This window comes from Corythoichthys intestinalis, chromosome 6 (assembly GCF_030265065.1).
Source record: "Corythoichthys intestinalis isolate RoL2023-P3 chromosome 6, ASM3026506v1, whole genome shotgun sequence".
Taxonomy (NCBI): Eukaryota; Metazoa; Chordata; class Actinopteri; order Syngnathiformes; family Syngnathidae; genus Corythoichthys; species Corythoichthys intestinalis.
Genome location: NC_080400.1, coordinates 51,668,766 through 51,682,280, shown reverse-complemented (window position 1 = coordinate 51,682,280; position 13,515 = coordinate 51,668,766). Strand labels below are relative to the sequence as shown.

Sequence of the window (13,515 nt, the reverse complement as noted above, 5' to 3'; positions counted from 1 at the left end):
TTTAAACTTGGATCGAGATAAAATACATTTAACTGATGTCAGTGTTATTCTGTTTTCCATTGTTTTTTACATTTATAATGAAAACATGATTGCTGATGTGAAGTCTATGCTTTATAGCAGGGGTGGGCAATTAATTCAACAAAGGGCCGCAGTGGGTGCGGGTTTTTGTTCATACCCATCATGAGGACAGCCTTTCACCGATCTGGTTTCTTACAAGTGCAATCAGTTGATTGCAGTCAGGTGCTCCTTGTTTCCACTGAAACCTCATTGGTTATACTGTGTGTGCTGAATCAGTTGGAACAAAGACCAGGACCCACTGCGGCCCTCGAGGACCGGTTTGCCCACCCCTGCTTTATAGTGATAGAAAAAAAAAATCCTAAAATGTGTTTGATTAATTCCAGTATGTTTTTGTCTTTTACTTGCAGGTGTATACATGGCGATGATGTGGGACTTCCTTTGGCCTTCTGTCCTCCTGGGAGTGTTTTTCAACATTTGTCCAGCATGCCCTCTGGAAATCCAGAAGGAAATGAACCACTACTACGTCGCCAGGGGGTCAAGTGTCCAGCTACCCTGTGTGTACACTCACACCGTGGACTCTCAGCAGTGCACGGAGGTCTCGTGGAGTATTGAGTCTGCAGACCGAGAGGAGCAACCCATCCTTTGGTTTACTGGCGGCCGCTTGTATTCCGATTTGTACAAACCAATGGAGGGGAGGGTCCACTTCACGTCAGCCGATCCCCAAAACGGAGACGCGTCTATCATCATCAAAGATGTACGTCCGTCAGACACGGAGATGTACCGCTGTCTGGTGAAGAAGTTACCAGAACTGGACAAGAAGATCTTAGACCTGACAGTCATAGAAGCACCCAGTAAGCCTCTCTGCAGTGTGGACGAAGAAGACAACAGTATGACGCTGAAATGCAGCTCTCTGCAAGGCACCCCACCTTTGCATTACATCTGGTCCAAGACCAGTGGAAATAAGGTCTTGCCTCCTCAGGCCACTGTGGACCCCACAAGAGCCACCTTGCATTTCAACATCACCGAGCGGGAGTGTGGAAGCTATCGCTGCACGGTGGAAAGTATGGTGGGCACCAAACACTGTGACCTTCACCTGGACTGTTCACTGCCCCAGGACAACAGTGTGAGCAGTCCACGATTGCTGACAACCACTGCAGTCGCTGCAATCGTTGTCACTATCACCACACTCTTCATTGTCATAGTTGTCCTTGCCGTATTCCTCTACCGCAAACGAAAAGAGCAACCCCAGGACATTGAAATGGAAAAATAATTCAATGTTGTTCATTTGTTAATGTTTGATAAAAAATTGTTGACATTGTTATGTTAAGTCTTTTACCACAAAGGCATTTTGATTTTTCAGCATTATCTCACTTTAATCTCACTTTTGAATCTAATAAACAGGTTCTATGTTATTTCTAGTATGTCGGTTGTCTTTTTTTAAAATACATATCTAAATGTTGAAATTGACAGAAAACTGAAAGGTTACACTTAGGGTAAAAAAAACAAAAAAAAAAAAAAACACATTTTGTAAAGTAAAAAAAACATCAACTTTATTTCAACACCTAATGGAAAACTGATCTGGACTGATCTTGAGTTAAAGTAAAATAAATACGTAAAAAAAGTAAATAAAATAAAACTCTGTAGCAGCAGAAATTATGGTGGAGTTCACCTTCAAATAAAGAATATTTACAAACAAACGCTGTAGTAAAGCATAAAGACAGGTGATACCACACTGCTTCAAACTTATATTCCTCGTAATATTTGAAAAATTAGTTAAATTAACAAAATTAAATCTTGACTTTAATAATATATGCGCCACACTGCCCCAAGGAGGCCAGACTCCCACACAGCAGCAAATCAGTAGTTATTTTTTAAATTGTTTTATATTTCTATTATTAAACATTAGTTTCACAAATAATTTATTAAAAACCTGAGGCTACACTCATTCACTTGACAGTCTTGAGCAAAAAATTGGGTCTACCGCAAAAACAGAAAGAACATACCCATTTTCCTGGTGTATTCATCATCTTTTATTGAGGGACTTTTTTTTTATCTTCAAATTGTTCAAATTTAGCTGATTAAAAGGTGTATCTGTCATTTGTTGGATTATACATGAATTGTTTTTTGACCAAACATGAGTAAAAAAAAGAAAAAAGTTTGCTACTGACATTGTATTTTTAAACTGGATATAAAAAGTCCTCCATGTCTGATCAAATGTATTTGTTAAATAAAAAGTGAAACTAATTATTTAAAAGTGTTCACGATTAATATGTCCTATAACCTGCAAAATCAATTAAGAAAAAAAGAGGGGAAGTTAAAAAAATAATTACAAACAAAAAAGTAGTAATATTGTGGTTTCCCAAGTGTGCACATCCTATAACTGTCCAGTGAATGTGGCCAAAAACCGATGAGATTTTAACTCGTAGAATGGAAAGACAGAACTGCAATCATATAGGCTTCCTCTAAATAATTCCAGATAAAATTCCGTTATCCTCAAAGAATTTTCCACTGGAATTTTTTTTTACCTCCGTAGAAACTTGAAGATTGTGTGCTAGTACTGCCATTCAATGTAAACTCTTCATAATTTCCTCCACATTATCTTAGACAAGTGCTTCTCAATTGTTTACTGTTACGCCCTCCTCCAGGATGACTAAAATGCTTCGCGACCCCCCAACTCTCTGCTACCACTGCAAATAGTATCATTTGTTCATGAAATTATTATTACTTTAAGTGCACCTCTGCATAACGTTGTGTCCTTTTTAATTTTAAAGAGTGAAAGGTAATATCGATCAGCTTAAATAAGCGTATTATTAAATAATAATGTAATTAAAATATATAAATTATAACTTTATTAACATTGTTTTGTTTGTAACAGAAAAGTGCGTTAATTTGCCTGAATTAAAAACAAACAAACATCTGAACTGTAAAAATACACTCAATGTACATTTTTGACCATTTGATACTGAAAAATAAAATGTAATAAAATCAATAAATAAAAATAAATTCAAATTGATTAGCAACATTAACTCATGACGATAATATGCCAAACAATTTGACCGAACAAACAAAAATTAATAGAACAAAAAAGACAATGTCATTGGACAGAGGGACAGTTTTTATTTTTGCTGCAGGCGGTGTAAGCTTCTTTGCTATGCATAACAACAATGTGCGTTAGTTGATGCTGGATTTGAACCCACTTTTAATCAACATTGTTGTGATTGAGGGCGGTGAATATAAATATGACTTGACTGGCAATGTTTGTAATGAATGCAGCATCCTTTAATGAAAGTGCTATTGTTGTCTAGTCATGGGTGCTCTCTATGGGCTATAGACCCTACCCACCGACGTCACAAAACCACGTGCTCGCTGTATGGTTCCGCCCACTTGTCCGTCATTTTGTCTCTGTATTAGCATTGGTTTCAATTGATCGAGGAATTTAAAATGCATTTCATGGAAGACCCGGTGCTTTCTGATGCCGTAAACTCACTGGATGTGTTGCATAAAAGGCGTTATGTGGAAAAGCTTCGTTCTATACAGTCGCCAGATCCATATTTGATGCCCAAATCGATGTTTTTCGACCCACTGTCTTCGTCCTGTCTGCCTGACATCTGCTACGCTGATGTTTACAATTATCTTTTCCACACAAAATCAGCCTATTCTCACGAAAATTTGAAAAACTTCAAGAGCTAGGAGGCTTATAAATACTTCGTTGCTGGTTGGGTGAAACAGGTCCTCGTCCACGAAAATTCGGCAGGAATCTATCTTGTGCTTGGAAAGGTGAGTTACGAAATTTTCAATTCAAAATCTTTTGTTATTGCTAACATCCACTGTCAAGTCTAATGTATTTCATGTCGTTTGTCAATGGAGTTAAGGCTTTTAATGTTTATATGGTTTAGCGATAGCACTCTCACTACATACATACGTGTATGTTGTCGGCGATTAGCCTAGCAATGATCTTAATTGTGGTTATTTGTCAGCCCAAAACCCTCTAAGTATATCTTAAATGCATCTTACCGGATATAAAATGACTACTACATAGTCTGTGGTGATTTTTTGGTGCCCAGTTTTCACGTCGAATTGCAGCCGTCCATTTCGCTCTCCTCTTTGGATCCCTCGGAATACGGTAAAACTTCAAGTCTCTCCTTCCATCTTCTCTGTTAGTGCAACCAACAGCCACACACGCCTTCACCATTTTGATTATTAATGTTAAGGAGCAGAAAAACACGCCGTAAATAGGAGGAATGTACGTAGCCGTAACAGGTTAACACTGTTTTGACGGACAATTGGGCGGTACCATTCAGGAGAGCGGAGTTGTGACGTCACGTGGGTAGGGTCTATAGGCTATTTGTGCCATCAGAAATTGAATATGAAATGCTTAACTTTAGAAAATTTAATTTCTGATGCCACGAATATACTGTAAGCCCATATGCATACCTGTCAACCCGAGGCCGTTGGCAATCTTACAAATAGTGACGTATACCCTTACAAATTGGTGACTAATCTTACAAAGTATTTAAGTATGTTGTATTTAAATAATATGAATTTATTGGTAATATTGTAACATATAACCAATCAAAGAACAATCAATATCTTCAGCTACATCATGATTACTAAAATTTAACAGTGACTTTTGTTATCATTGTATGTAGCACTTCTAGTGTATGTATGTGTGTGTATGTACGAATGTAACAATTTTTATCATGTCTTTTGATGGCTGCACTTCATGGCACTTCATCTCGCAATTCAGTTTGACTTGAAGGTAGTTCGTTAGTGTGTCCAATTATAAATTAATGTCAATTGATAAAATTAACTTACCGATGCAATCTTTGAGTCAGGGAACATTTGTTTTGTTAATTCTGAGAAGTGATCAGCAATAGTTGCGGGCAAATTGTATTCGGCAACAAATTGGCAGAATAAAATCTCCGCTTTCATCACTTTTCATTCTGCAGACTTCATTTTTATGACCAGTGTTGTTAAAGCTGTAGTGTGAAGTAATTTCATAACATGCCAAATAGGGTCACAATTAAAGTAATTAAACATTGTCCAACAAATAAAGCATGAAAAAATAATTTATATGTTGTATATTTGACAAAATAATCGCGTTTCCGAAGTTCGAGCCTGAAAGGGGACAAACCCGGAAGTGATACGTCACACCGAGAACAGCGATGGCAGCGCTCCATAAGGCCGCCATACAAAGCCCTTCAAAAAATGATTCAAACAGCGATATAAGTGATAGATCGAGCGCAAGGGAGGAGATCCAAGTTTTTGAAAAGTTGGAGGAAGAGGAGGAGGTTGGAATTTTATGTTGGACTGTACATGGGATAGTAGCCAGAAGCTAATCAGGATGCAAACAATGTGCTCAGACTATTTGACATGTACTTGACACAACATGTTGATGACCCCGAAACGCAGTGTCGGCTATAAAATTAACTTACAAGAATATTTATAATAATAATAAGTTGACAATGAGCGTTTTTTGTTTCCCATCATTCTTGAGGGGAATTCTAAATCAGGCTGCTTAGGCAATACTTTTCGCCAAGATCATCATCCGTTGAATATGGTGCGCCTGCCGGTGTCGTGCCAATGTAGTTACCCCAGTCAAAAATTGTATCCCATGGGCGGAGCCATATGGAGGTAGATTTGTGTTTTTATTATTCAATCAAAAAAAAGTTGCTCCAATCAAAATATATATTTTCACCCCCTCCCAAAAAATTCGCATCAATAAAAAAAAAAAAAACAATGTGTCTGAATGCAAAAATAAATTTGAAACTGAAAAAAAAAAAAATGCATGTGAAAGCTTTTTTCCTTTGATTTTTTTTTTTTTTTTTTTGGCATTGAAGCAACTTTTTTGATTGAAGTAAAGTTGATTTGTGTTTGGGCCACATTTTGGCTAGGACATTTTTGTCTTCAACCAAAAAAGAAGTTGCTTCATGAAAAATATATTTTCAAAAAGAAAAATCCCCTCAATCAAAAAAAGAAAAATTTCAATCATAGATAAAGTTTCTGAATGCGAAAAAATATTTGAGATTGAAAAATTTGCATTTGAACACTTAATTTTTCATTGAAAAAGTTTTCATTGATTGAAGCAATCCTTTTTGTGTTTTGACCATTTTATGGGTAGGACATCTGTGTTTAAATCATTCAATCCCAAAAAAAGTTGCTTCAATCAAAAAATATTTTAAATCAAAGAAAAAATTCACTTGAAAAATAAAATTGCCCTCCCCTAATATATATATATATATATATATATATATATATATATATATATATATATATATATATATATATATATATATATATATATATATATATATATATATATATATATATATATATACATATATATATTTTTTTAAATTATATGCAAAGTAACTGTCTCAGGTGCTAGTCACATGATCTGTTGGAAAAACAATTTTGACCATTATAAAAATATATTTTATTGTTCGTTTAATTGATTTTTGTAGCAGTTTTATTGGTTTACAACTTATATATATATATATATATATAGGAAAGTCGGTTCCATGCAGTGCCACTTTTCGACCACCAGGGGCCTGCCCCCCCTTAAAATCCGCTTATGATGAAATGAAGTGGAATTTGAGACTGCTTGCATTGGTAGACCTTTTGGTGTTCATAAAGGTGCACAAAAAATCCCTAATTGGGAGCTTCTAATTTTTCAAGTTCTCCATCCCAATTATCTAATTTCCTGCAATTGACTACGATTGACGTCCACTTTAGGGCTGTTCGATTTTGCCTAACAAAAAATCCTAATTATTTTCTCTCAAACCCAATTTTTCGATATCTATTACGATTTCTTGGGAAAATAAAATAATGACTAGGGATTAAGAGCATTTTATTTATATCACAGACTCCAGCTCCGTTCTTAAATAAAGCAATAATTAAAGAATTGCATATACCAGTTGCAAAAAAAAAATCAAACATGAGAAAAGGTAGTCAGTCAGTCTGTAAACCATATAGCCTGTCAGCAAGTCTGTCTGCCAGCCAGCCAGCTTGTCAGTCAATCAAGTCAGTCAGGTGAAGTAGGTACACTGCTGGCCAAAAGTATCGGCACCCCTGTAATTCTGTCAGATAATGCTCAATTTCTCCCTGAAAAAGATTGCAATTACAAATGCTTTGTTGATAATATCTTCATTTATTTTGCTTGCAATGAGAAAACACAAAAGAGAATGGGGTGGGGTGGGGGTGGGGGGGTGGGGGGGTGAATGAAATCATTATCATTTCATACAAAACTCCAAAAATGGGCCGGACAAAAGTATTGGCACCGTTTCAAAAATCATGTGATGCTTCTCTAATTTGTGTAATTAACAGCACCTGTTACTTCCCTGTGGCACATACAGTGGGGAGAACAAGTATTTGATACACTGTCATTGGGTTTTCCCATTGGCAATACTTGTTCTCCCCACTGTAACAGGTGGTGGCAATAATTAAATCACACTTGCAGCGAGTTAAAATGGATTAAAGTTGACTCAACCGCTGTCCTGTGTCCTTGTGTGTACGACATTGAGCATGGAGAAAAGAAAGAAGACCAAAGAACTGTCTGAGGACTCAAGAAGCAAAATTGTGAGGAAGCGTGGGCAATCTCAAGGCTACAAGTCCAGCTCCAAAGACCTGAATGTTCCCGTGTCTGTCCTGTGCGCCGCCCGTGTCATCAATAAGTGTAAACTTCATGGCACTGTGGCTAACCTTCCTAGATGTGGACAGAAAAGAAAAATTGACGAGAGATTTCAACAAAAGATTTTGCGGATGGTGGACAAAGAACCTGGACTAACATCCAAACAAGTTCAAGCTGTCCTGCAGTCCGAGGGTACAACAGTGTCAACTAGAGGCGTGCAAAATTTCCGATTCTTAGATTATTCGCGATTCGGCCGTGGGAGATTCAAGAATGATTCACAAACATCCAAATTCCGATTATTGAATTATACCAGGTAAAGCGGCCTTCCGGACTCAATGAGGAACAGCCCGAGAGTAAATATAATGTTCAACTCATGCCGCTAGATAAAAAAAAACAACAATAATACCTGACTGCGGCCGTCAGCTGCTACAAACAGCGCCCAGTTGCTAGTTGCTACAAACATACGGCAACATACGGCTATGGTAGATATCACATATTCTAGAACTAGATGTGAAATGACGGACGGCGGCCATGTTAGATCATATACCAAGAACCAGATGCGAAATGACACTTTCCCGCGCTAGCAAACAGGCGCCATCTTAAAGCAGTAGACTTCTCTAGAAGGCTCTGTTGTAGCGAACCTAATTACTTTTTATCTGAAAAAAAAAAAAACAAATCGGCAAAATCTTGACTTGAATCTATCTTTAAATGATGAAACAGTTTTAAAACTTTCACGTCCAAAATAGACAGAAGGGAAATTATGGAATAACGAGCAATTTTAACAACTTTAACAGTTGATTCACAGCATTAAATTAATTGAATGTAGTTTAAAGCACCCGATACATATGGGGACTTGAGGATTTTATTTACTGTTTTTAACGGTTGACTTAATACTGAAATAGTAGTTTGTTTTGCCTGAGAGGATTTTTGAACAATTTTGGAACTAGTGTACAAAAATTAAAACGGGGGGGGGGGGGGAGTTGTGGGGGTGGGGGGTGGTGGGACTTGATGCATCAATAATCGATTTATAATCGAATCGGAGCCTCTGAATTGGAATCGAATCGTTAGGTGCCCAAAGATTCCCACCTCTATTAGTTAGTATTATATTTAGGGCCACACAAGAATTATTTCATGCTTGAAATATTTTAATGATTCAATTAACATTTTTTTAAGAAAAAAAAAACGCAACAGAACAGCAAAAGACTATATCCTTCCTTGTATTTTATCATCAATGATGAAGAGCTCCCATGCATCTTTTTGGTGAGACAGCGGTGCTAAGCCCTTGTGGGGGCACTGACTGATTTCTGAGGATATTGTGGCACTGTGTTCTGCCCTGGGTGGGAGGTAATTCTCTCTAGTAAGAGCCATACCAACTCATTCTGTTGGCCATGATTTGGACACTTTCTTCTTCAGAGGACACAAAAGTGGAATCTTATGAGTCAGATTGATCCTGTTCAGTTGGATTTCCAGGTGGACAAGTGCCACTGCCACCTGGACAATAGTCTGGGCCCTCATCATCAGAAAGTTCGGACACTTGAATCCAACCCCGTCACTGCCTCTCCATCATCCAACATCTGTAGGACCATTTCAGCTGTAAATCCAGCAGCTATGACATTTTGGATAAGGAAACATAAGAGTAGTGTTTTCAATAGATTAATATGTAGCTGTTAGGGCTGTCAAACGATTAAAATTTTTAATCGAGTTAATTACAGCTTAAAAACTAATTAATCGTAATTAATCGCAATTAATCGCAATTCAAACCATCTATAAAATATGCCATATTTTTCTGTAAATTATTGTTGGAATGGAAAGATAAGACAAGATGGATATATACATTCAACATACGGTACATAAGGACTGTATTTGTCTATTATAACAATAAATCAACAAGATGGCATTAACATTATTAACATTCTGTTAAAGTGATCCATGGATAGAAAGACTTGTAGTTCTTAAAAGATGAATATTAGTACAAGTTATAGAAATGTTATATTAAAACGCCTCTTAATGTTTTTGTTTTAATAAAATTTGTAAAATTTTCAATCAAAAAATAAACTAGTATCCCTATTCTGTCCTCAATGTGTGTGAGTACACAAATTGACAGATAGCGAACATAAGTTCCAAAAAGAAATCAGACGGTGTGGCAAAGTTGCATGGGCTTTACTGAAGTCATCTCTTTTTGACAGGAGCACGTTTCTTGTATTTTTGTAAAACTGAAAATAACAAGGCAATGTGTCAATAACTTGCATAAATCACAAAATAACATAAAATGTACACACACGTGTCCATTTGAGCAGTAGCACTAGCCAATTACCTCACAAGCATCTAACAATGTAACTGCATTTCACCATATATGTGAACAAATTCAAATACACATCATCAATAACTATCTAATGCTCATGAATATAAACAAAGGAGGAATATAACTCACAAGCGATGCATGTATTAAGGCCCAAGTACACTGCATGCGTGATCGTTGCGGTTCCGGTCCGGTTCAGTGTTGCCTGCGTGCCACGCAGTCCGTCAAAAACAGGCAAATCATACCGGCTGCTGCACGGCTGCGGTCCGCCAACCTCGTCCCCCCCGTGAGCTCTCACGTGATCGCGCGCGATAATGTGCCATTTAAAACAACGAAAAACACACAGAGTCTATACTCATCAGAGAAGCAGAGAGAGAGCACATATTTTCTTTGCATATTGATATTTTAGTTAATCTGGAATTAAGAGACAGACATGACTGCATCATGATGAGATCAGGACAGAAAAACACACATAATAGGACACCTTGCAGCTTCCTTTTTAAAATTGTCCTTATAGAAAGGATCTGCTGCATCATAAATGATTTTGTGGGTTTCCACCTCCATGATGAAGCGCTCATCATCCATCTTGGCTCGTGTTTAAACCGTGATTAGGCACCTGGGTTGTTACGTCCAGGCCCAGCTTCGCCCATTTTGCCGGATGCGTGTCCGGCAAAAATAGAAAATAGCCTATACCATCCGGCGGGCATGCGGCACGCCGGAGGTGGTTCGCAGTCAAGCCGGAGCACTGACGCGGCCGGTATACGTTGAACAATAGGATATAATGGGAACGGATTGGCTCCGGCGCTATTTTTTACCGGAGTCGGACCGGAACCGCAACGATCACGCATGCAGTGTACTTGGGCCTTAAGACACAAACAGTGTGATGGGGCTATGAGAACTGCCACTGAATACTGGATGCGGACGTTAGCTGGTCTGAATAGCACTGTCTATTAGTGTGAGTTCGCGTCGACATATAATAACGTCAGAAAAGCGCGCCGAAACCCAAATAATCAGCTGCACTGAATCGCCAGCAGAGGGCGACATTACGCCACATAACATATGCAAGTCACACCCAAGCGCCAGCAGAGGGCGGAAAAACTCCATAAAACACAATTAACAAGTTGGCCTTTCACTGTACTGACATTTAAATCTGTCTGAGCGGGCCTAGTGCGTTAATTGCGTCAAATATTTTAACGTGATTAATTTAAAAAATTAATTAACGCCCGTTAACGCGATAATTTTGACAGCCCTAGTAGCTGTATAAATAAATACACACACACAGACTATATATATATATATATATATATATATATATATATATATATATATATATATATATATATATATATATATATATATATATATACATACAGTAATGTTAGCTAACGTAGACCAGGTTCATACCGCAGGTCTCAATGCACGAATCCGATTTTTTCGTGTTTTTCCGACTCGACTGAACGGGAAAAGTCTCATAGAAGTGGACCATTTAAAATTTGTTCCAGGTCACTTTCGAATGTGATTAAAATCCTATCCGGGCCACATTTTTCCAGAATGTGGCCGCGGTCTGAACTGTCAAGTCCCCCAAATTGAAATTCATGCAGCAATTAGCGTCAGCAAAGAGCGAGAGAGACAGAGCGCAACGGTACCGGTGCATCTGTGCATTAGCGTTAGCGCCTAGCTTGAAAGCGGATTTTGGGGAAGGAGCGGGCTTGACAACAGTCATAAAAAAATAAAATGGGATGAGGATAAGTCTGAGAATGCTCGGTTTTCTCTCTGCTCCGATGCTCCTGCGCATGCGGGCTGGTTTGCTCAGCGTATCTCGGACTGCGAATTAGAGCGCATGTGTGATACTTGAACAGGCTCAATGGACAAAGGCAGTCTGAATGGGCACGCCAAAAAAACATGACAAAAAATCGGAATTGTGCTTTAGGACCTGCGGTATAAACCTAGTCTTAGTTAGCTAGCTAGTTATGAACTAGGTTAATTTGTCGATAAATAATAATAAAAAGAGTCATGAACGACACACAAAATACTACATGGACATAATACTTACAGTACACTTATCAGCTCTTGCTGTGTAAAATAATCTTCTTTTTACATACCTAGTCTGTGTGTTCCACGGTAAATTTATTCCTGACAGCCAAAGTTAATAAGAATGAAAGATTCCCATTGGATTCTATAGAAAATGCATGCGGGTCATTTTTGACCCACTTGTGGAAGCTTAGGGTAGTAATACAAAAATGACAATTTCTTCAAATGTATAAAAAGTTAATCAAAAATTTGAATGGCATTATATCACAAACATGTTTTTTGAGGAATACCTGGAATATGAATTGATAACAATTTTTCAATCCGAAGATATTTCAAGAAAACCACCTCACCGAGTCATTTTTGACCCACTTATGCATCTAAGGGCTAATGTACCAATCTTCATATTGACAACAATCAATCGGTGATTGTTTGGCACATAAAAAAAATCTAATTGGATGGAGGTGGTGGTTATCTAATTGCAGTTCACGTGTGATGTAATTATTTTGGATGTGCTTTGCTGTGTATAGCCCGTTAAATCCACATTTAGTAACAAAAAACAAAAACAAAAAAACAATCACATTCTTCAATTTCGTAACCTTTTTGCCACCTTTAGAACATCTTCGGATCAAGGAGAGATTAAAAAATTCTTTCCTAGCATTCCCTTTTCGCTTCAGTTTGATCCCAAAATAGGGTTTTTACATTTCATTCTATTTTGTGTGTGATCAATATTTTGCTCACGGTGCTCGTAATATGTACATTTTTTTTAAATAGTTTCATTGTGTTAATGATGTTGCTCCAACAGAAATATCCTCTTAAAAAGGATGTGGTTAGAGCTGTGTCCATACAGACTGGCTACATGGTCCAGAGCCAGGGGCCCAACCACTGTGTCCTCACATACATGGCGCAGCTAGATCCACGAGGTAACTGTTTTGACTCATTTTGGGCACCTGTGCATATAATGACAGGCAGTCATTCACACTCACCTTGATGACCCTGCATAATTTGATCCAAAATGACTGTCCTCTTGTCCTGCAAATTGCTCGTTAGCAAATTTGAAGCCAAATTATTAATTGGATATCAGATTTTTCAAAACGGGTGTGATTTTAAAGATATTCTTAGTGTAGAATCTGAGGTATGTGAGATTAACTCCCAAAATTTTTATTTACATGTTGAACATTACAAGCTTTTATTCCGAAAGGTTCACCGGAAGTATGTTCGCTAAGGAGCTAACCGTAAGCGTCATAATTCGTTTAAAAAAAAAAAAAAGTGCACTTCAATTTTTGGCATGCATGTGTTGTCAATAATAGATTTTTTCCAGCAGCGAGTTTTCATGCTTGGAGTGTCACATTTTAACCGCAATTTAGCGTTTTGGAGAAGAATGTTTTATAGCAGGCTAAAGTGCTAGTACATTGTCTTTTTTCCATTAGCTTCAATGTAGCAATGCTAACGTTGTACAATGTTTAATATAGACGTGTTTCCTTATTTTGTATGTCAGAACTTTAATCTTATGGCGTGTTGATGACCAATTAATCATCTT

At 37.6% G+C, this 13,515-nt stretch overlaps 1 protein-coding gene across 1 annotated transcript; it reads left to right on the top strand.

Annotated features, from left to right (window-relative positions):
* The first annotated feature begins 433 nt into the window (after positions 1 to 433).
* LOC130917097 (coxsackievirus and adenovirus receptor homolog) lies at positions 434 to 1,288 on the top strand. The gene has a single exon (XM_057838185.1). It carries the CDS (start codon positions 434 to 436, stop codon positions 1,286 to 1,288), a length of 855 nt encoding a protein of 284 aa, XP_057694168.1.
* The last annotated feature ends 12,227 nt before the right edge of the window (positions 1,289 to 13,515 follow it).

Coding starts and splice junctions, on each gene's coding strand:
- LOC130917097 (XM_057838185.1), top strand. CDS start 434: ATGGCGATGATGTGGGACTTCCTTTGGCCTTCTGTCCTCCTGGGAGTG.